The 21,257-nt window shown below is 35.8% G+C and overlaps 1 protein-coding gene across 1 annotated transcript; it reads right to left on the minus strand.

Moving 5' to 3' along the window:
* Positions 1–18,872: 18,872 nt before the first annotated feature.
* On the minus strand, positions 18,873–20,534 carry GK2 (glycerol kinase 2). Its single transcript, XM_066385294.1, has one exon. The coding sequence runs from the start codon at positions 20,532–20,534 to the stop codon at positions 18,873–18,875; it is 1,662 nt and encodes a 553-aa protein (XP_066241391.1).
* Positions 20,535–21,257: the final 723 nt, after the last annotated feature.

The raw sequence follows: 21,257 nt of genomic DNA on the forward strand, positions 1-21,257 counted from the left end.
GGTGCCTTTTGCCACTATTGGTTATAGTCATATGTCCTTTAACATGATAGGACCATGTTCAATTTGCAAGCCATACATCATTTTGGAGAAAACAAAGTTTACAAGTCAACACAATGGTAGAAAGATGTCTCTTTACATATTAAAAGGCATTCCTATATTCTCTAACATTTATCCACCATCTCTCTGTCCAGAGTCACACACATTAACCACATGCATTCACATAGGAGAGGTAGTTTCTGTGGGGACAAATACCCGCAAATGGCTCATTATTATAAGAAAAGGTTTATTTTGGCTTTTCTCTTCCTGCACCTGGCTAGCCATTCACCCCTTTCCCCACAGGTGTGGTGGAATGTCAGGGAATCCATGTTTTCCTTCCCTTTGCATTTACAATACAATGCCAAGGGCCATCCTGGTTTTAGGCCAATCACACAGTACAGAGACTACTCTCAAAATTTCTCTGCACACCTTAACCCAAATTAATAAAATGTTCTTCAAGCCTCTTAAAATATTAATATTAATTCTGCAGCTCTTGGTACTTTACAACACCTGTGGGTGAAGTGGCTCCTCACATACCAATGCAGTTAAACTTGTATGCCAATATAATACTATAGGAATAATAAGAGAATGTCACTTGGAATATCTTTTTTAAATTGTTGTTTTTTTATTGTGGTAATTATGTATAACGTGGAATTGACTATTTTTAGTGTAGAGTTGAACTACCTTTAAGTGTATGATTCTGCAGCAGTATATTCAGGTTGTTGCACAACTCTCACTACTGCTCATCTCTAGAACTTGGTCATGATCTCAAACTGAAACTGTCTAACTATTAACAATAACTCTTCATTACTCTCTTTTTCTAGCTGCTGGTAAACACTAATTTTTGTCTCTATAATTTGACTATTCTAAGTACCTCATAAAAATATAATTGTATAATATTTTTACTTTTGTGCCTAACTTAATATACTTAGCATAATGTATTTAAAGTCTCTCCATGCTGTAGCATGTGTCAGAATTTTATGCCTTTTTAAGCCTTAATAATATTCCATGGTATATGCATATCCCATTTGTTTATTCATTAATTTGTTAGTGGACATTTGGGTTGCTTACACCTTTTGACTATTGTGAAATAATGTTGATTTGAAAATGGGTGAACACATATCTATTTGAGTCTCTGCTTTCAATTCTTTGGGGTATATTCCCAGAAATGGTGTTACTGAATTATATGGTAATTCTTTGCTTAATTTTTTGAAGAGCTGTCATACCATCTTCCAATGTGCTTGTACCATTTAATGTTCTTACCAGCAATGCACAGGAGTCTTAATTTTTCTGTACCCTTGCTAACATTTATTCTTTTTTTCTTTTTATTTCTTTTTGTTTTGTTTTTGATAATAGACATCTTAATGGGTGTGAAGTGGTATGTTTTTGAGTTTTGATTTTTATCTCCCTAATGACTAGTAATGCTGAGCATCTTTTCATGTTACTTTTCACTGATTTGTATATCTTCTTTGGAGAAATGTTTATTAAATATATATACAGGGAGGAGGGAAGCTCAGGCTGTTTAGATTTCATCTGAGGGGTACAGAGAGAGAAACCTGGAGTGACTGGCTCTCCTTCTGCTGGGAAGAGCAGTGAGATAGAGGGGAAGAGGAGGAGATAAACCAAAGTGGCCAGAACCCGGGGTCACAGCCAATGTTCCCATGGTCTGCCTGTAGCCCACACTTGGCAGAGACCCAGGAAACTAAAGTGAGGCCCCCCTCCACCCAGATCCCGCCTCTCCCACATTGCAGTAAGGAGAGTGGTAGAGACAAATTCTACAGCTAGCTCTCCAGAGCCACTCTCTACCCGGAAAAACGGAGGTGCTCTGAATCTGGTCCCCTGGTCTGTGGAAATATTAGGAGGAGCACCTAAAGGTCTAAGATCACCATTAATAGAGTCATAAAGTGAGAAAGCTGAAGCAGTAAAGCCAAAGCCCTAAAGACTCACAACAGACCCCACTCAACAATGCGACTGTGGCCCTGTCTACATTACTGTGACAACAAAATCTCCACAGAAAATAGCCCAGGAACTTCACAGAACTAAAACTTGTAATACAGTGACACCTACTGGAAGAAACCTCTCAAAACCAAAATTTATTTTTCTGTATTTTTCTTCATTTTTCCTTTATATTTTATTATTCTTTTTTTTCTTTCTCTCTTTTGAATTTCATTTTAATATTTATTATTCTTGTTTTCTGGGTGTTTTTTCTTTATTTTCTTTTTGGTTTTCAAACTTTTTTTCTGCGGTTTTTTTTCTTGGCATTATTATTTTTTTAATTTTAGTTTTTATTGTATTTTTTTTAACTTTTTATTTTTCTAGGTTTTTTTTGTTAGGGTTCTTAACAACACCACTCTCAAATGCCATCAAGAAAGAAGAAATTGAATGCTATGGCTACACAAGACAGAGATGTAGGTCAGAAATAAAGTGGAAATCTCCAGGAAAATAAAATCTCAATCACATGGAAACCTTGAAATTAAATGATATAGAATTCAAAATCGAAGTTCTGAAAACACTCAACTAGATGCAAGAAGTCACCAATAAGCAATTTAATGAGCTCAGAAAACAAAATGAACACCTCACCAAGAAGATTTAAACTTTAAAAACAGAGAAGAACTCAATACATGAATTGAAAACTGAGGTAGCAAGTGTGGCTGGTAGAATAAGCCAAATAGAGGAAGGAATCAATGACATTAAAGACAGGCAACTAGAGATGCTACCGAGAAAAGAGGAGAGAGACTCATGAATTAAAAAAAACTAAGAGAGCTCTACAAGAATTGTCTGACTCTATCAGAAAGAGCAACATAAAAATAATGGTTATATCAGAAAAATAAGAGAGGAAGAAGGGAATAGACAACCTATTCAAACAAATCATTGATGAGAATTTCCAAAGCCAGTGGAAAAAGTTAGAGCCTCAAATCCAAGAAGATAATAGAATGCTGAGTTACCACAGTCCAAACAGACCAAACTCCATGGCACACTGTATTAAAATTGTCAATGATTATAATCAATGACAAAGAAAGAATCCTTGAGGCAGTTAGGAAAAAAAAGATCATAACAAATAAAGGAAAGTCCATTTGATTATTAGACTTCTCAGCAGAAACTCTACAAGCCAGAAGAGAGTGGACTCAAAACATTCAAAATAATGAAAGAAAGGAATTACCAGCCAAGAACACTATATCCACCAAAGTTATCCTTCAAATATGAAGGAGAAATAAGAACTTTTATAGACATACAGAAGCTGAAGGAATTTATGACCAGAAAAACTTTATTGCAGAAAATACTCAAGAGGGTAATTTGATCAGATACAAAGAACAAAACAAATCAAAACTACAACTAAAAGCTCCAAAAAAGTCACAATAAAAACAAGGATAATCTGTGACAACAATAATAAAAAAGGGGTGAGGATAAAGATCTGGTGAAGGGGGATGGAATGCAGAAGCACTCATAAAACAAGGACTCTTGTACATTTTTCTCTTAATAACCTAATGATAACCACCCACGAAAAAGCCACCACTAAAACACACAGCTTAAAAAAAGAAGAAATGGGAAAGAAGTACAAAATACCTCCAAACAAAAACAACTGACAGAAATAAAAGAAGAGAAGAAAAACAAGACACAGAGCTATCATAAAACAAAACATAAAACAGCTATAGGAAATCCTAAAGTGTCAATAATATTCCTAAAGGTAAAACTCACTAATAAAGAGGCACAGAGTAGCAGATTGGGTCAAAAAGCAAAACCCAACCATATGCTGCCTTTAAGAGACACATCTAAACTGCAACAACAAAAGTAGACTCAAAGTGAAAGGTTGGAAAATGGTTCACCAAGCAAATAATATACAAAGAAAAGCAGGGGTAGCCATACTTATATCTGACAATGCTGACTTCAAGACAACAAAAGTAACCAGAACAAATATGGAAATTTTATAATGGTAAAGGGGACATTGTATCAAGAAGACAAAACACTTCTTAATATATATGCACTGAACCAGGGAGCACCAAAATATATAAGACATCTACTAACTGATCTAAACATAGAAGCAGACTAAAACACAATCATACTTGGATTTTAATACAACATTGATGGCTTTAGATAAATCATCCAAACAGAAAATCAATAAAAAAAAAAATTAGCCTTAAATGACACTCTGGACCAAAGGAACATAATAGACATTTATAGGCCATATCATCCCAAAATATCACATTATACATTATTCTCCTGTGTGCATGGAACATTCTCAAGGATAGACCATATGTTGGGCCACAAAACTAGCATCAACAAATTCAGGAAGATTGAAATTATACCAAGCATAATTTTCTGACCATAAGGCTTTGAAATTAAAATTCAACTAAAAAAGAAATACATCCACAAAAATGTGGAAATTAAACAATATACTTCTAAATAATGACTGGGTCAAAGAAGAAATAGAAAGAGATCAAAAGATATATACAGACAAATGAAAATGACAACATGACATATTAAAATATCTGGGATGCAGTGAAAGCCATAATAAAAGGGAATTTTATATCAGTACAGGCTTATGTCAAGAAACAAGAGAGACCCCAAGTAAACAACCTTACATCACATCTTAAGGAACTAGAAAAAAATAACATAGGCAACCCAAAATCAGCAGTAAAAGGAAATGAGAGCAGAACTAAATAAAATAGAGAACAAAGAAACTATTAAAAAATTAATACAAGAAAGAGCTGTTTTTTGGCCGGTTGGCTCAGCGGTAGAGCGTCGGCCTGGCGTGCGGGGGACCCGGGTTCGATTCCCGGCCAGGGCACATAGGAGAAGCGCCCATTTGCTTCTCCACCCCCACCCCCTCCTTCCTCTCTGTCTCTCTCTTCCCCTCCTGCAGCCCAGGCTCCATTGGAGCAAAGATGGCCCGGGCGCTGGGATGGCTCCTTGGCCTCTGCCCCAGGCGCTAGAGTGGCTCTGGTCCCGGCAGAGCGACGCCCCGGAGGGGCAGAGCATCGCCCCCTGGTGGGCAGAGCGTCGCCCCTGGTGGGCGTGCCGGGTGGATCCCGGTCGGGCGCATGCGGGAGTCTGTCTGACTGTCTCTTCCTGTTTCCAGCTTCAGAAAAATACAAAAAAAAAAAAAAAAAAAAAAAAATGAAAAAAAAAAAAAAAGCTGTTTTTTTAAAAAAGATCAGTAAAATCGACAAACCACTGGCTAGACTTACTAAGAAAAAAAGAGGAAGGACTCATATAAATAAACCCTGAAATGGAAGAGTAAAAACTACCATAAACATCATAGATATACAAAAAATCATAGTAGAATATTATGAAAGATTATATGACACCAAATTCAACAACCTAGAAGAAATGGATAAATTCCTAGAACTATAGAGTTTTCCAAGACTGAGTCATGAAGAAGTGGAAAACCTAAATAGACCTATAAGCAGGGGAGGAAATAGAAACAACTATCAAAAACTTCCCAAAAAACAAAAATCCACGACTGGATGGCTACACTGGTGAATTCTACCAAATGTTCAAAGAAGATTTGGTACCTATCCTTCTCAAATTCTTTCAAAAAATAAAAGAAGCAATACTCCCCAACACATTTTATGTGGCCAACGTAACCCTCATACCTCTAGTAAATAGAGATACAGAAATCCTAAACAAAATACTAGTAAATCAAATACAACAACACATTAAAAAATAATCATCATGATCAAATTGAATTCATTTCAGTAGCACAAGGATGGTTCAACATATGGAAATAGATCAACGTAATACACCACATCAACAAAACAGAAAACAAAAATTGTATTGTATGTTCCTATTAATAGATACAGAACAGGCATTTGATAAGATATAACCTCCTTTTATGTTTAAAACACTCAATAAAATCAAAGTAGAAGGAAAGTGCCTCAACATAATAAAGGCCATATATGACAAACCATAAGCTATGTCATATTAAATGGTGAAAAAACTGAAGGCTTTTCTCTCAAATCAATAACAAGACAAGTCTGTCCATTCTTTCCATTACTACTCAGCATAGTTCTGAAAGTTTTAGCTTGAGCAATCAGGCAAGAGAAAGAAATAGAAGGCATCTATATTAGGAAAGAAGAGGTAAAGGTATTACTTTTTACAGATGACATGATCCTATTTATAGAAAACCCCAAAGACTCCACCAAAAAACTATAAGAAACAATTAACCAATATGGTAAAGTCACAGAATACAAAATCAATATACAGAAATCTTGTTTTTCTATATGCCAATGAAGAAATTTCGGGAAAAAATTCCTTTTACAAATGCAACAACAACAACAAAAACACACCTAGGGATGAACTTAATAAAGGATGTAAAGAACCTATATAAAAACTACAAAACATTATTGAAAGTTGAAAAAGACACAATAAAATGGAAAAATATCCATGTTCAGGGACTGAATGAATCATACAAATGACCAACAGATATATGAAATCAACACAGTAAAAAATAGCCATATTACCCAAAGCAACATACAAATTTAATGCAATCCTCATCAAAATTTCAATATCATTTTTTAAGGAAAAAAAACAACAAAAAATTACCATGGTTGTATGAAACCATAAAAATCCCCAAATAGCCAAAACAATCCCGAGGAAAAAGAATGAAGCCAGAGGTACCATACTACCTGACTTCAAATTATATTATAAAGCTATGATAATTAAAACAGCATGGTATTGGCAGAAAAACAGACATACAGACCAATGAAACAGAATCAAGAGCCCAGAAATAAAGTCACATATATATGGTCAAATCATCTTCGACAAAGGGGCAAAGTGCACAATGGAGAAAAGAAAGCCTCTTCAATAAATGGTGCTGGAAAAATTGGAAAACCACATGCAAAAGAGTGAAACTTGACTACCATTTGTTCCCTGCAGAAAAACTAATTCAAAATCGATCAAAAAGCTCCACCGGGCAGTGGTGCAGTGAATGGAGTATAGAATTAGGATGCGGACAACCCAGGTTCGAAACCCCGAGGTCGCCAGCTTGAATGCAGGCTTATCTGATTTGAGCAAGGCTCACCAGCTTGAGCTCAAGGTCACTGGCTTTTTAGCAAGAGGTCACTTGGTTTGCTGTAGCCCCCAGGTCAAAGCACATATGAGAAAGCAGTGAATGAACAACTAAGGTGCCTCAGTGAAGAATTAATGCTTCTAATCTCTTTCCCTTCCTGTCTGTCTGTCCTTATCTGTCCCTCTCTCTGTCTCTATCACACACACTCACAAAAAAATGAATCAAAGACCTAAATAGAAGACCTGAAACAATAAATTACATAGAAGAAAACATAGGTACTAAACTCATGGACTTTGGTTGTAGAGAACCATTCATAAATTTGACCCCAATGACAAAAAAAGTAAAGGAAAAAAAATAACTGAATGGGACTATATCAAACTAAAAAACTTCTGCACAGCTAAAGAAACTGACAATAAAACAAATAAGAAGGCAACTAAATGGGAGATGACATTTGCAAACAACAGCTCTGATAGGAGTTAATATCCAAAACATATAAAGAACTCACAAAGATCAGCAACAAATAAGCAACCAAGCCAATTAACAAAATGGGAAGAAGACCTGAACAGACACTTCTCCCAAGAGGACATACAAATGACCAACAGATATATGAAAAGATGCTCATCTTCACTAGCTATTTGACAAATGGAAATCAAAACTACATGAGATACCACCTCACACCTGTTAGATTAGCTATTATCAACAAGACAGTAATAACAAGTGTTGGAGAGGCTGTGGAGGAAAAGGAACCCTCATTCACTATTGGTTGGAATGCAAATTAGTACAACCATTATGGAAGAAAGTATGGTGGTTCCTCAAAAAATTAAGACTAGAACTACCATATGACCCAGCAATTCCTCTACTGGGTATTTACTCCAAAAGCTCGAAAACATTGTTATGTAAACACACAGGCACCCCGATGTTTATTGCAGCATTATTCACAGTGGCCAAGACATGGAAACAATCAAAGTGTCCCTCAATAGAGGATTGTATAAAGAAGATGTGGTATATATATATACAATGGAATACTTCTCAGCCATAAGAAATCGTGACATAGTGCCACTTCTGACAACATGGATGGACATTGAGAACATGACACTGAGTGAAATAAGTAAATCAGAAAACACTAAGAACTATATGATTTCACACTTAGGTGGGATATAAAAGTGAGACTCATGAACGTAGATGAAAGTGAAGTGGTTACAGGGGGAGGGGTATATAAGGGAGCAGTTGGGGGAAGGAGTGGGGGGATGGTGTAAAGAGGGATAAATATAAGGTGACAGAAAATGATTTGTCTTTGGGTGATGGGTATATAACATAATCAATAGTTCTAAAGCTATAGAAATGTTTACCTGAAATCAATGTGCTCTTATCGATCAATGTCACCTTATTAAAATAAATTTTCTAAATAAAATGAAAAAGAAATCAACAAAAAAAGAAATTTGATTAATCTGACTGATGTGGTTCGAGTTTTTTCAGGATAATGCAGTAGTGCTGCTAAGTGAAAACACAGAATGAGTAATGCTAAAAACTGAAGTAACTTGGTATTGAGAAGATGTTTTAAAAAGTATAATGGAATAACTGGTTTTGAAGAAAGGCTAGTGATCACACTTCTCAAACCTTTAAATTTTACCAAGAATCCCACTTACTCACTTCTAAATAATGACGATAATATCAACTTTTAAGATAGAAGAATTAGATTCATTCCATGAGAGGAAAAGCACTATGAATAAACTCTAACTTTGTGTCTCTAATTTTGGTTGTCTAGATATGCAGAGACTGTCTTTAATTTGACAACTTCCCAAAGACCTAGCTGCTTGGTAAGTAAAACGATCACAGTACTCTCAGTCATGGGACTTAAGTTCCAGTGAAAGACAGGCATTCGGTTTTCAGTTGTTGTCTCAGAGGACCAGGGTGCTTGGGAGGTGCAGTGGATGCTAGGCTGGTGGTTGTAATGGTGGATAAAGTGAACCTGGAAGGGCAGATCAAAGGCGGACTAATATTCAGACCTTAAATACCATGCTAATTAGCTTATCTGGGAAATGAGGAAAGTAGCACAAGCTTTAAAGTGGCAAGATAAAACGATCGGATTTCTGTTTTTCAAAGCTAAATGTGGCTGTGTAGGGCCTGAACTGTCAGTGCAGTGACCAAGGAACCCGGTTGGTAGGGGAGATTGCCACATGGACCTTGTGGGCTCAGAGCTACTGGCTGCACTGAGCAGAGAGCTATGAGTTTCAGACTGATTCAGGCACTCAGCCAGAGTCAGGTCTATCTACATGTCCAGGCAGGAGGGTGATTCTCCTCTTTCCACATTGCTCTAAGACAGGCATGGCCAACATACAGCCTGTGGGCCAGATCCGGCTGCCTAATGAGTCTATGCAGCCCGTGATTAAATTTTTAATATTCTCCGCATGATGCACTGTGGAAATGAAATAAGTGGTACTTTTAAATTGTTATACATAAACTATGATATCTAACCATTGTACAACAATGAAAGTTAAAACGCAGCTACTCAGAAGCGGAAGCGTCTTTGATTATTGGCAGTCGAGATATTTAAGAAGATAGTGATATGTGGAAAAGAATTCCACAGTGACTAATCTAGGGTTAACTTCCAATAATTGGTCGAATGAATTAGCGATACTTCTTTAATTTTTAAAAAATTTCATTATAAAGATTTACAACTTTTGTACTTGTCTGTGCAATTTTTATAAGCAATTGAATAATGGAAAATACGGAAATTTAAAAAAACTTGCCAAGGAATATTTAGTAATCTTCAGCTCAACTTATATTTGTAAACAAACTTTTCCTTTAATGAATCTAAGTAAAAGTACAAGGTCAAGATTGAATGATTTACATTTGGAGGCTGTGTTAAGAATAGCTACTACAAGTATAAAGCCAGATATTAAAATAATAATAGGCAATGCAAGGTGCCTCAACACGTCCATTAGTTTTCTTGTTAATTTGTTGTACTAAGTTACTTATATTTATTCATAAACAAATTACATAATAAAATTTTGTTTACTTAAATGAATCGTTTTTGTATTTAACATTTTTAAATTTTAATATTTCCTCCGGCCCATGAAAAAAGTTTTCTTTCTAATCTGGCTGGGGGGGGGTGTGTGTGCAAAAACTGTTGGCCACGCCTACTCTAAAACCACCAAAACATCTCTGGGATGAGATGGTTGAAATTTCGGGAATAGACTTGTCTTTGAAGATGTCAAAAGGGAAACAGAGCTGAAATCAGGCATGAGCAGCTGATGAACAAGGTTGTGGCAGACCCTGAGGACACTAGCTCCCAGGAGGCTTGAATTGTTGCCTTGACCATCCATATCCACAGTTGTTAAGAACCCATATACCAGCATCAAAAGGTCAGAGTCTATAAACTCTCTCAGGTGATGAACAACTCCCAGAGGAAGAAGACACTCATGAAATGTTCATGTGAAAAACCAGAAGGGTTTTGAGAAAACAAGGAGTTGAAAACAGGAACTCCTTTCTCTCTGTGTCTCTGAACAGCCCACACAGCCCCAGCTTCCTACTGAGGCTCAGAGATTGGGATTCTCCAAGTCAGATTATGGCACTGGAAAAAAAAACTCCATTAAATCATGTTAAAATCAGAGAGAGAGAGATAGAGAGACTAAGATGGGAAGGGGAGGGAATGGAAAGGAGGGAGGACAGCGGTGGAAATGTAGAGGCTAAATGAAAGAGATGGGACAGAAAGGTAGGTTACTGTTGTATATTAGGCACTGTTTTCAGGAGGTAGTGGTGATGCCTGAACTGAAAGAGTATGAATTTAGAGAAAGAAACAAAGAGAAGAGGCCTTTGAAATTCAGTTCCCATAAGATAATTCCCCAGTACTTAAAACAATTTTGAATGTTTAGAAGAGAATTCTATGTAATTACCACTATATTTCTAAATAGCTGTAATTCTGATTTTAGAGAACACCATCAGTTTTTATTCTTAAAACTAAAACCTTCAAAGAAAATTTGGGATATGGAATAGAAAACAACTCCACTAGGATCTAATTCCAGTATTTCAAGGCACAAGCTAGCCCTGAGACCTTGAGTAATCACCTCCCCTGGACCTCACTTTCTGAATATTTAAAATAAGGGAACTGACATAAAAACTCTAATTTCTAGCTAAAGTTCATTAGGGACCTGTTTTCAATTTAAAGTTTTATCTTTCTAAATCTGAGGTTGCCTTCTTATAGCAGTCACTAACATCTGGAAAATGAAAAGTAAATGTCTCGGTTCTCCAATGCCAACTATCATTACATGATAAAAATGAAACAACCATTATCTTTGAATATATGTATCTTAATTTATTGATGTCACCCCATTAAAAAAATCAAAATTATAATAAAAAAAGAAACAACCATGAGATACTATAGACACTATTTTGTAAACATTTATACACTTTTTGTCCATGTCCCTTTTATTTGTAGGCATTGCATTATTCTTATAACTTACATTGGGACTGGGATGAGGAGGTGAAACTGCGGTGAACTCATAAGAACAAGTGGGAGAGGAATATACAGATACATAGGCAAAGTGTTGACAATGATAGTTCTGAAGGGCCGAGGTTGTGAAGGGGTGTCTAAATACCAGAGGCAAGCATTTGGTACCTAATTTGCTTTTTACATAATTGTAATGAATGTCATTCTTCCCTATGGAACAACACACCAGATCTTTAGCACATCCCTGCTTGGTGCCCAGTGAGTACCCAATTGCCAATGCCACGTTTTAGAGCATGTTTGTCTGCAGGATGTTAAACAGATTGCCATCGTCTTGATGTTTATGAATATAAGTAGTAAATACCATATGATACGGCTCAATGGATTTGTTTCAACAACAACAAAAAACTCAATGGAAAATGACAAAGGAAAAGAGAAGGATGAGGAAGGGAAAGAGGAGAAGGAAGAAATTTGCATCTTTTCCTGATATGAAGGGAAGAAATAGATAAGTCTCAAAGGATATCAGTGTCATGGAGATGAGTAGCAAGCTCTGTATCTAGAAAAGAATGGTACATCTACCAGTTCATGCTCACAATTCTGGCATGTTTCATGACTAAAAAATGTCTTCCCAAAAGTCTATAACACTATTTTTTTTTTCAGAAATAAAAAATCACTAGAGAATAGAGATGAATTTTTTATAGGTCAGAATCTCCCAGAATGTGTCTAGCTTAAGTGGTCATAAAAATTGTATGCATTTATGAGTACATGAATGTACACCAAATATTTGTTGGTCAAGACATCACTCTAACTTGCATAAGAAATCCATAAGTTAGTGTCACCTTTACTTTCATCTCGTAAAAAAATCTTAATAGTTGTTTGAGGTACACAAAGTCTAAGAAAAACCCTGTCAGTTGGGTGTAGCTCAAAAAAACATTAGAATATAAAACTTACATTTTCATCTTGCTCCTAACATATCTTGATGACATCTAGCAAGTTATTTAAAATTTTCACTTATTTGTATTGAAGATGTTAGACTATATGATCTCTTCAGACCTATTCAAATCCAGGCTTTCCTGACATTGCAATAGTCTTGAAGTTTTCTTTTACAGAATCATTTTCTGACAATACTAATTTCTATGCAAGTAAAAATATTCCCCAGAAGAATCATCTCTGAAATTCTAAAGCTATACTCTTTGGATTGGAAGGTGTGTTTCTTGTTCTTTTTCTCAATGTTATCTACTATGAAACTGAGTTAATGGTAGATATCCATGGCCTATTTGAAATAGAGTTGGGAAGAAGTGATCATTTTATTCAGTGAAATACACCTGAGGCCAGACAAACCTTACCTTACAATGAGAGAGGAAGAGAGAGAGAGAGAGAGAGAGAGAGAGACTCTATTCAAAACTTTGTACTCCAGGATGTCTACTCATCCCTTGTTCTGGTCACTTTTCTTAGGCTATACAAAGATGAGAAAAGGGAGATGAAAAAACAGGTTCCTGCTTTAATTCAGAGAAAAAGTTAGGCAAATTGGAGTTATCATTATTTGTAATCACTGGAAAATTTTTAAATTTTATATTGAATTTACTGGCGTAATATTGTTAATAAAATTATATGTTTCACATGTACAATCCTGTAATACATCACCTGTATTATATAGCACTGTGTGTCACCACCCCAAGTCAAGTCTCCTTCCGCCACTATTAATCCTCCCTTTACCCTCTTCTAACTCTCTCCACCCCCCTTTCCCCCTGGCAATCGCCGTACTGTTGTCCATTTTTATGAGTTAGATTTTTTGTTTGTTTTTTTGCTTAATTCCTTAACCCTTTTCACCTAGCCCTTCAATCTCTGTCCCTCTGACAGCTGTCAATCTGTTCTCTGTATCTACATGAGTTTGGATCTATTTTGTTTGTAAGTTTATTTTGTTCATTATGCTAAGTGAAATAAACCAGTCAGAGAAAGACAAGTACCATATGATTTCACATATATGTGAAATCTAATGAACACGAGAACATTTTTGTCCTGTTTCTTGCCTAGCTCTCCTTCAAAGCTACTAGTATAGACATATAATAAGGGTCTTCTTACTATTTTTGGCTTTATAAATGTTTTCCAAAGAGATTTCCCTGTGACACTGGAAAAATATACTTTAATAATTGAATATAAGAAAGATTTGTGAAATTGTTTACAATAAGCTTAATTTTATAGATAATTTAATTCAAGATTATTAACGCAATCTTGTCACCTTCTATTGTTTTCCTACCAAAGGTCAAAGCCTTTTTTTTTTATAAAATAAATCGGTTTGTTGAAGGCTGATATGATAATAAACTATAATGCACGCTAAACACAGAGGACAAGGATCACGTGCAGTTTCTCCAAGCTGAAATAAATAGGGCTATAAAGATTGTTGATGGAAACTATGGGAGAATATTTAAATATTAAGTTTATTCATTTGGTTTTGATTGAAACAATCAGAATAAACTGTAGAGCTGTCATTTCAGTGGGAGGTTAAACACAGGTGATTGAGATGATATTGTATTTACTTTAGAGTTTGCTGGAAGATTACTCCAGGGGATCTTATTAGTTCACATGATTAAAAAAATAAAGGCATGGAGACAAATTTCCCATATCTAACTGTCATAGAATTGGTGCATTGTGTTCCACCGAAATAGGAATTGATATAACATTTATACTTATGCATTGAAAACAAGGGCTTACCAGAGAGTGAAACAATAACTTCCCTGTGAGAATATGGGTAATATCAAAATGATAATATAAGCAGCAGAAATCAGGCACAAACAGATAATAATTTAGAATTCTTTATGGGGTGAGGAGGGGAAGATGTTTATCCCTCTAAGTCTGATGTATATGGTTGCCACTGCTAGTTCTAAGCTAGAAGTGACATAACTATTCAGTGTTGCTTCTACATGGATGCCACGGAGGGTGTCTTTAGTTACATTTAACAGTACAGTTTGTTTCTATTTGGATACCTTTAACATTCTTTTCCCTCCATGGGCTTTTTTTGTTTCTTTCTTCTTCCTTACTCACCTTCTCCCCTCACAGATATGACTTACTTGTTTTAATTCCCAAAGGACATCCTGGGAAAAGAGTAACTGAATCAGATGTTTTTCATTTTTCCGGTTAGTGTTCAAACTCATGTTCTCTCACTCACATATATGCCTGGCATTAAATGAAGACTTGCTGTGTTATAATATGCATGCAGTGAGACCCCATCATCATAATTTAACCATGCACTTCTGCTTATTGGCAATATAAAGAAATTATTAATTAGCTAATTATATAATAGAATATACAGAAGCTCCTTTATAGCCTTGGGCAAAGTATTGTAATTTACCAATATCATATAATTTAAATTATGAAAATGAGACATAAAGGCAAAGGTATGAAAAATAGGAAAGCTGACAATCACAGGAGTATAATATTGAAGAAGTGAGTAGGAGAATCTGAGTTTGAGGACTTTTAGCCTGATTTTCTTATGATATCTTTGTTTGTGACTCTTCGTAAGGTCATTTGCAGCAGGTCCCAGACTGAGAATTATGACCAAATAAAAGAAATGGGAAATTAATTTGTTTTAAATGATACTAGACATTATCATCTACTTTTCCAACCTAATCATATAAATGACTTCAAATAAAGCTCATAGACCTTCTAGAGACAGGAACTGAGACCTCCCATGCTAGCAGACTATAGAGTGAATCAACGAGGAAACATCACTGTGCACAAAATACAAGAGCAAAGATGAACTTAGTTGCCCTGGCCAGCTGGCCCAGTGAATAGAGTGCTGGCCCAGCACATGGATGTCCTGGGTTCAATCACTGGTCAAGGTGCACATGAGAAGCAGCCATCTGTTTCTCTTCCCCTCCCTCCACCCCTTCTCCTTTCCTTTCTCGTAGCCAGTGGCTCAATTGGTTGGCACATCGGTCCCAGGAGCTGAGGATAACTCAGTTGGTCCCAGCATCAACCTCAGGTGCTAAAAATAGCTCAGTTGTTTGTAGCATTGGTCCTAGATGGAGTCCTTAGGAGGATCCCAGTTGGGGCCCATGCGAGAGTCTGTCTCACTATTTCCCCTCCTCTTACTTAAAAAAAAAAATTAACCTACTTGAGCAAACTTTGATTATGTTCCTTCAGATAATTTGTTTTCTTTTTTAAACAACAGTTTCCTTGAGGTATAACTGACCTATAATAACCTGCACATATTTAAAGTGTTCAGTTTGATTTTTACATACATATTTACCCTTAAGAAAATCACCATAATTAATACAATAAATATATTCATCAGCCCCAAAATGTTCTTTGTGTCCCTGTGCACTCATGCCTCCTACCCCTTTCTGCCCACTCCTTATCTCTGTGCCCCACCAGGCAGCTACTCATCTGCTTTCTTTTATTATACAATAGTTTGCATTTTCAGACCCTATGTAGATAGTCTGGTTCATTTCACTCAGCTTAATTATTTTGAAATGCATCTATGTTGTAGTGTATATTAATAGTTGCTGAGTAGTCTTCCATTGTATATACCTTGAATATACCATGGTTTGTTTATCCATTCACTGGTTGGTGGACATTTGCAATGTGTTCAGTTTGCGGCTATAGTAAAATAATATGCTATGAACAAATCTTTATAAAGACATGTTTTTGCCTGACTGGTGGTGGTGCAGTCGATTGACTGTCAGTCTGGGATGCTAAGGGCCCTGGTTTGAAACCCCAAACTGGCTAGCTAGAGCATGGGCTTGCCAGCTTGAGCATGGGGTCACTGGCTTGAGTACGAGATCATAAACGTGATCTTAAGTCTCTGGCTAGAGCCCAAAGGTCTCTGGCTTGAGCCTAAGGTCACTGGCTTGAGCAAGGGGTCATTGGCTCAGTTGAACCCCTGGTCAAGGCACAAATGAGAAGCAATCAATAAAGAACTAAAACGAAGCAACTAAATGTTGATGCTTCTAATCTCTCTCCTTTTTCCCCTCTCTCCCTTCCTGTTGGTATCTCTCTCTTGGAAAGAAAAAGACATTTTCAAAGGAAGGAACACTTTCGAACTTGTTCTATGAGGCCGGGATTGTTTTTCTATATTCTATAACCATTGATTATTGCTCTCATCTTTATTTCTTTTCTTCCATCTACTTTGTATTTAAATTTTTATTTTATTTCTAGTTTCTGGATTTGAAACATTTTCTCTCTTTTAATATAGACATTTAGTTCTGTGAATTTCTTCCTAAGAACTGCTTTAGTAATATCTCATAAACTTTCATATGTTGTGTTTTTATTCTCATTGTATTCCAAACACTTTCTATTTTTCTTCTTTTTTTCTTTAACTCGCGGGTTATTTAAAAGTTTATTTGGTTTCCAAAGTTTATTTTGGTTTATTTGGAGATTTTAGAGAAAACTTTATTGATTTATAATTCCAATGTACTCAGACAGTATATTTTGTATGAAATATTTTCAATTTATTGAGGCATGGTTAAAATGGCCTGAATGAGTCCATTATAGTAAATATTTGGTAAATATTTTATATGTACTTAAAAAATATGCACTCATTGTTGGTGGTATCTTTTATAAATGTCAGTAAAGTTGTTTGATAGTATTATTCAAATCTAATCTTATTAAATTTCTCTACTTGTTCCGTCAGAGGTTGAAGAAAAGATGTTAAAAATCTCTTACTGTAATTACAGATTTATCTACTTTTTTAAAAAAGTTATATCACATTGTCCTTTATGTATTTTGAAGCTCTTTTTTAGAGACATAAATATTTAGGATTGTTATGTCCCCTATTTTAATTGACCTCTTTATTATTACAAAATGACTTTGTTTATTACTGCTATTATTTTTTGCTCTGAAATTTACTTTCTGATATTGATATAGCCACTCCAGCTCTCTATTAGTATTGACATGGTATATTTTTTCTCTTCTTTTTAACTAAGTTTTTCTTTATATCTAAAATGTGTTTCTTGGAGGTAGTAAATATTTGAGTCTTCTTTTTTATTTGATATGCTAATCTTGCTATTTAATTGAAGTAATTAGACTATTTATAGTTAATATGCTTATTTACATGGTTAGTTTTAAATATAATTCCCTACTTTTTTTTTGTTTTCCTATCCTTTTTTTCATCTCTTTTCTGCTTTATTTTGGATCAACTCAATATTTTTATGGTTCCAGATTATGAACTTAATTTTTTTATTATATTTTGTTTTGTTATTTTAGAATTTAGAGTATGAATCTTTAATTATCAGTGCAACTTCAAATAATGTTATACCACTTTCCATATAGTATATGAACTTTACATTATTCTACCTTCATTTATACATTTCCAACTTTCATACTGTTTTGTTTGAATTCCTTTTTTTCTGTTTGAAAATAATGTTTACTATAATATTCACAATTTTTAGCATACCCTCACCTCAGTCAATTAAATAAAAAGGTAAAATGTAAAAAATTTAGTTGAAATCAGAATATGCTTTTTTAAAAAAAGCATAGAACTTAAATTTTAAATGCTGCTTAAGAAAAAGTCTTTCCTAGTAAACTATATGCATACACATTGCCCCAAAATATATACAAATTTTTACACTAAAATATTTATGTGTAGTGGTTCACTTAAGACTATCTTTTACATTAGCTTACTTTATAAATAGGCTATTCTATATGACATATGATATAAGCATATATGTTAAATATACCAAATAAAGTACATAAAAAGGAGACATAAAAAAAACTGGGGAAAATGTTTTTTTTCCCTGTAGGATCTACACAGTAAATCACTGCAATTAGTGAGACCACATATAATGTCTGAAGAATATTAATTTGGCAAATACTTTCCAGGAAAATATCTAAGTTAGAAGAATAATAAATTTCTATTGTAAGAATTTATGTTTCCATTAATATTCAGTAAAGTTTTTGTAGTCTTCCTAATATGTATAAAAATATTGCTTTTAGGGTTAAAACAAGGACAAGTTCTTCAGCTTACATAGGTTAGTTACACCTCTTAATCAAGTGTGTGTAGCAAAAGAACCAAATCCTGGCCCATAATGTTAGAAAATGTTTGCTGAAAAATTCCCCACAGTCATAAAGAATATTCATAAAGTATCTGAATATTCTATATTCAGGAGGCCATGGAGCAGGATTTTATGACAATGGCGGGGATTAGCCCCCAAAGTGCTGGCCCAACCTTAACGTGTCAATGTTAAAAAACACACCAACTGTTTCTGCAGTGATTTTTGCTGTAATTTATTTACTTCAAAACACTTGTAAGATTCTCATAAGTTACATAGAAAGTGGTTTATAAATAAATGCACAGTCTATGATGGTGCCATTACATTAAGCGACAGAATTTCTAGAAAGCTTTATGTAGAAATGTATGTAGAAAGCTCATGCTTGATGTTATTATGGTATACCTGAGATGTATCTTGCTCCAATTAATATCATCAAGCTACTCACTATAAAAAAGCCCAAGGGCAGAGTAGAGAAGACAGCAGAATTATCACTTTCAGGAGACTGGGCTGTAATCCAACCCATTGACTTCATCATAGCTTTCTTCCATGTAGAATAACGTATTTCACTTTCTGTGGTCTTAATTTGTGGCTCAATCCGTTCCATCAAGATGGTTGACAAATCCTTGGGTTTAAGACTCCAAACGCCCACCCCTTCTGCAGCCCCTGCTGCCATGGCAGCTCCTAGTGCAGTTATTTCAGGCATAGTGGACTTTATTACTGGAATATGCAGAATGTCTGCTTGTAGTTGCATAAGAACTTTGTTCTTGGTCATTTTTCCATCTACCTGCAAATGACTGAACAGAATTCCACAGTCACGGTTCATGGCATCCAAAATCTCTCGGGTTTGGAAACAAACGGCTTCTAATGCAGCAAAAGCAATATGACTTTTATTGGTGAACTGAGTGAGACCACAGATAATCCCTCTTGCACTGGGATCCCAGTAAGGTGCATATAACCCTGAAAAGGCTGGGATGAAGTAGCAGCCATAAGAAGTACCTGCTTCTTTAGCAAGTATTTCAATTTCTTCTGAGGTCTCTATAATTCCAAGATTGTCTCTTAGCCAGCGAATAACAGCACCGGCTATAGCAACAGAACCTTCTAGTGCGTAACATACTGGCTTGTCTCTGCCTAGTTTGTAAGCCACTGTGGTCAGAAGGCCATGATCAGAAAATATACACTTATGACCAGTATTACACAGTAAGAAACAACCTGTTCCATACGTGTTTTTGGCTTGTCCTTCCTGGAAGCACATTTGTCCCACTAATGCAGCAGATTGGTCCCCCAAGCACCCAGATATCGGTATACCTTCTAAGGCTCCAGCTTTCACTTTGCCATAGATCTCAGAAGAACTGCAGACATTTGGAAGAATGTTCATTGGAATTTCAAAAAAGTTACAGAGGTCTTTATCCCATTCCAGAGAATGAATGTTGAAAAGCATCGTCCTGCTTGCATTTGTTACATCCGTACAGTGGATACCTCCATTAACTCCTCCTGTCAAATTCCAGATAAGCCAGGAATCAACAGTACCAAAAAGAGCTCTGCCTTCTTCAACAGCCTTTTGAGCTGGTTCTACATTGTCAAGAATCCAACGAAGTTTCACTGCACTGAAGTAAGTGCTGAGTGGCAGGCCTGTCTTGGACTTGACAAAGTTATTATTTCCTGGAATTTTTTTACTGAGATTCTCAACAGTAGACTGGGTCCTTAGATCCAGCCACGCCACAGCACTGTAGAACGCCTCTCCCGTGAACCTGTCCCAGACCACGGTGGTTTCCCTCTGGTTGCTGACACCGATGGCTTTTATGTTGGAGACATCAATATTCAGGTCGTTCAGTTCCGCACACGTTCTCTCTATACACTCATAGGCAGACTGAATAATTGCCTTGGGATCTTGTTCCACCCATCCTTCTTTTGGAAACTCTTGTGTTAATTCCACTTGATGGTGACTGAGTAGTTCTGCTGTTTTTGAATGGAAAACTAGAAAGCGAGAGGAGGTAGTGCCCTGGACCAATGCCCCCACCAACGGCCCCACAACTGACTTCCGTGGGGCCGCCATGAAACCAGTTGGTGGGCTCTGCGGCTCCGGTGCCGTTTCCCTGGTGATGGAGGTGGGGGGAGGGGCATGTGGTGCCTCAGAAGTCTAAAGCGCAGGCGCAGTGTCTGCTTGGGCCAACCTTAAGCGGCTTGAGGCAATCTCTGCTCTTTAACGGGTGCTACGTCTTTTCACCCCGTACCCCCCTCTCAACTACTCAATTATGTTTTAAGGAAGTAAAATTCTTTTTTAAAAAACATATGTTTACCCACATAATTACTGTTACCAGTGCTCTTTGATCTACAATGTGGATCCATATTTCTGTTATTTTCTTTTGTAAGATTTCCCTCAGCATTTCTTGTAGTGTGTTCCGTTGCAAATGAATTAATCTCACTTTTGAATGTCTGAGAAGTATTTCCTCTTAAGATTTAAAGGTGTTTTCTCAAGATATAGAACTCTAATTAATTTTTTTTTCAGGACCTTGAAAACTCTTACTCCATCTTCTCTTTGGTCGTTTTAAGTGTGAATGTCACTTTCATCCTTATCTTTAGCATGTCTATTTTCTTTCACTGCTTTTAAGTGAAAGTGCCTTTCTCTTTATCAATGGTTGTGGTTAGTTTTATAATGATGTATCTTGATGTAATTTTTTATTTGCTGTGTTTGGGGCACATGAAACTGTTTAGCTTTATAGATTTCATCAACTTTGAATAACTTTGAGCCAGTATTTCTACAAATATATTTTATTCT

The sequence above is a fragment of the Saccopteryx leptura genome, chromosome 5, assembly GCF_036850995.1.
Source record: "Saccopteryx leptura isolate mSacLep1 chromosome 5, mSacLep1_pri_phased_curated, whole genome shotgun sequence".
Lineage (NCBI taxonomy): Eukaryota > Metazoa > Chordata > Mammalia > Chiroptera > Emballonuridae > Saccopteryx > Saccopteryx leptura.

Coding starts and splice junctions, on each gene's coding strand:
- GK2 (XM_066385294.1), bottom strand. CDS start 20,534: ATGGCGGCCCCACGGAAGTCAGTTGTGGGGCCGTTGGTGGGGGCATTG.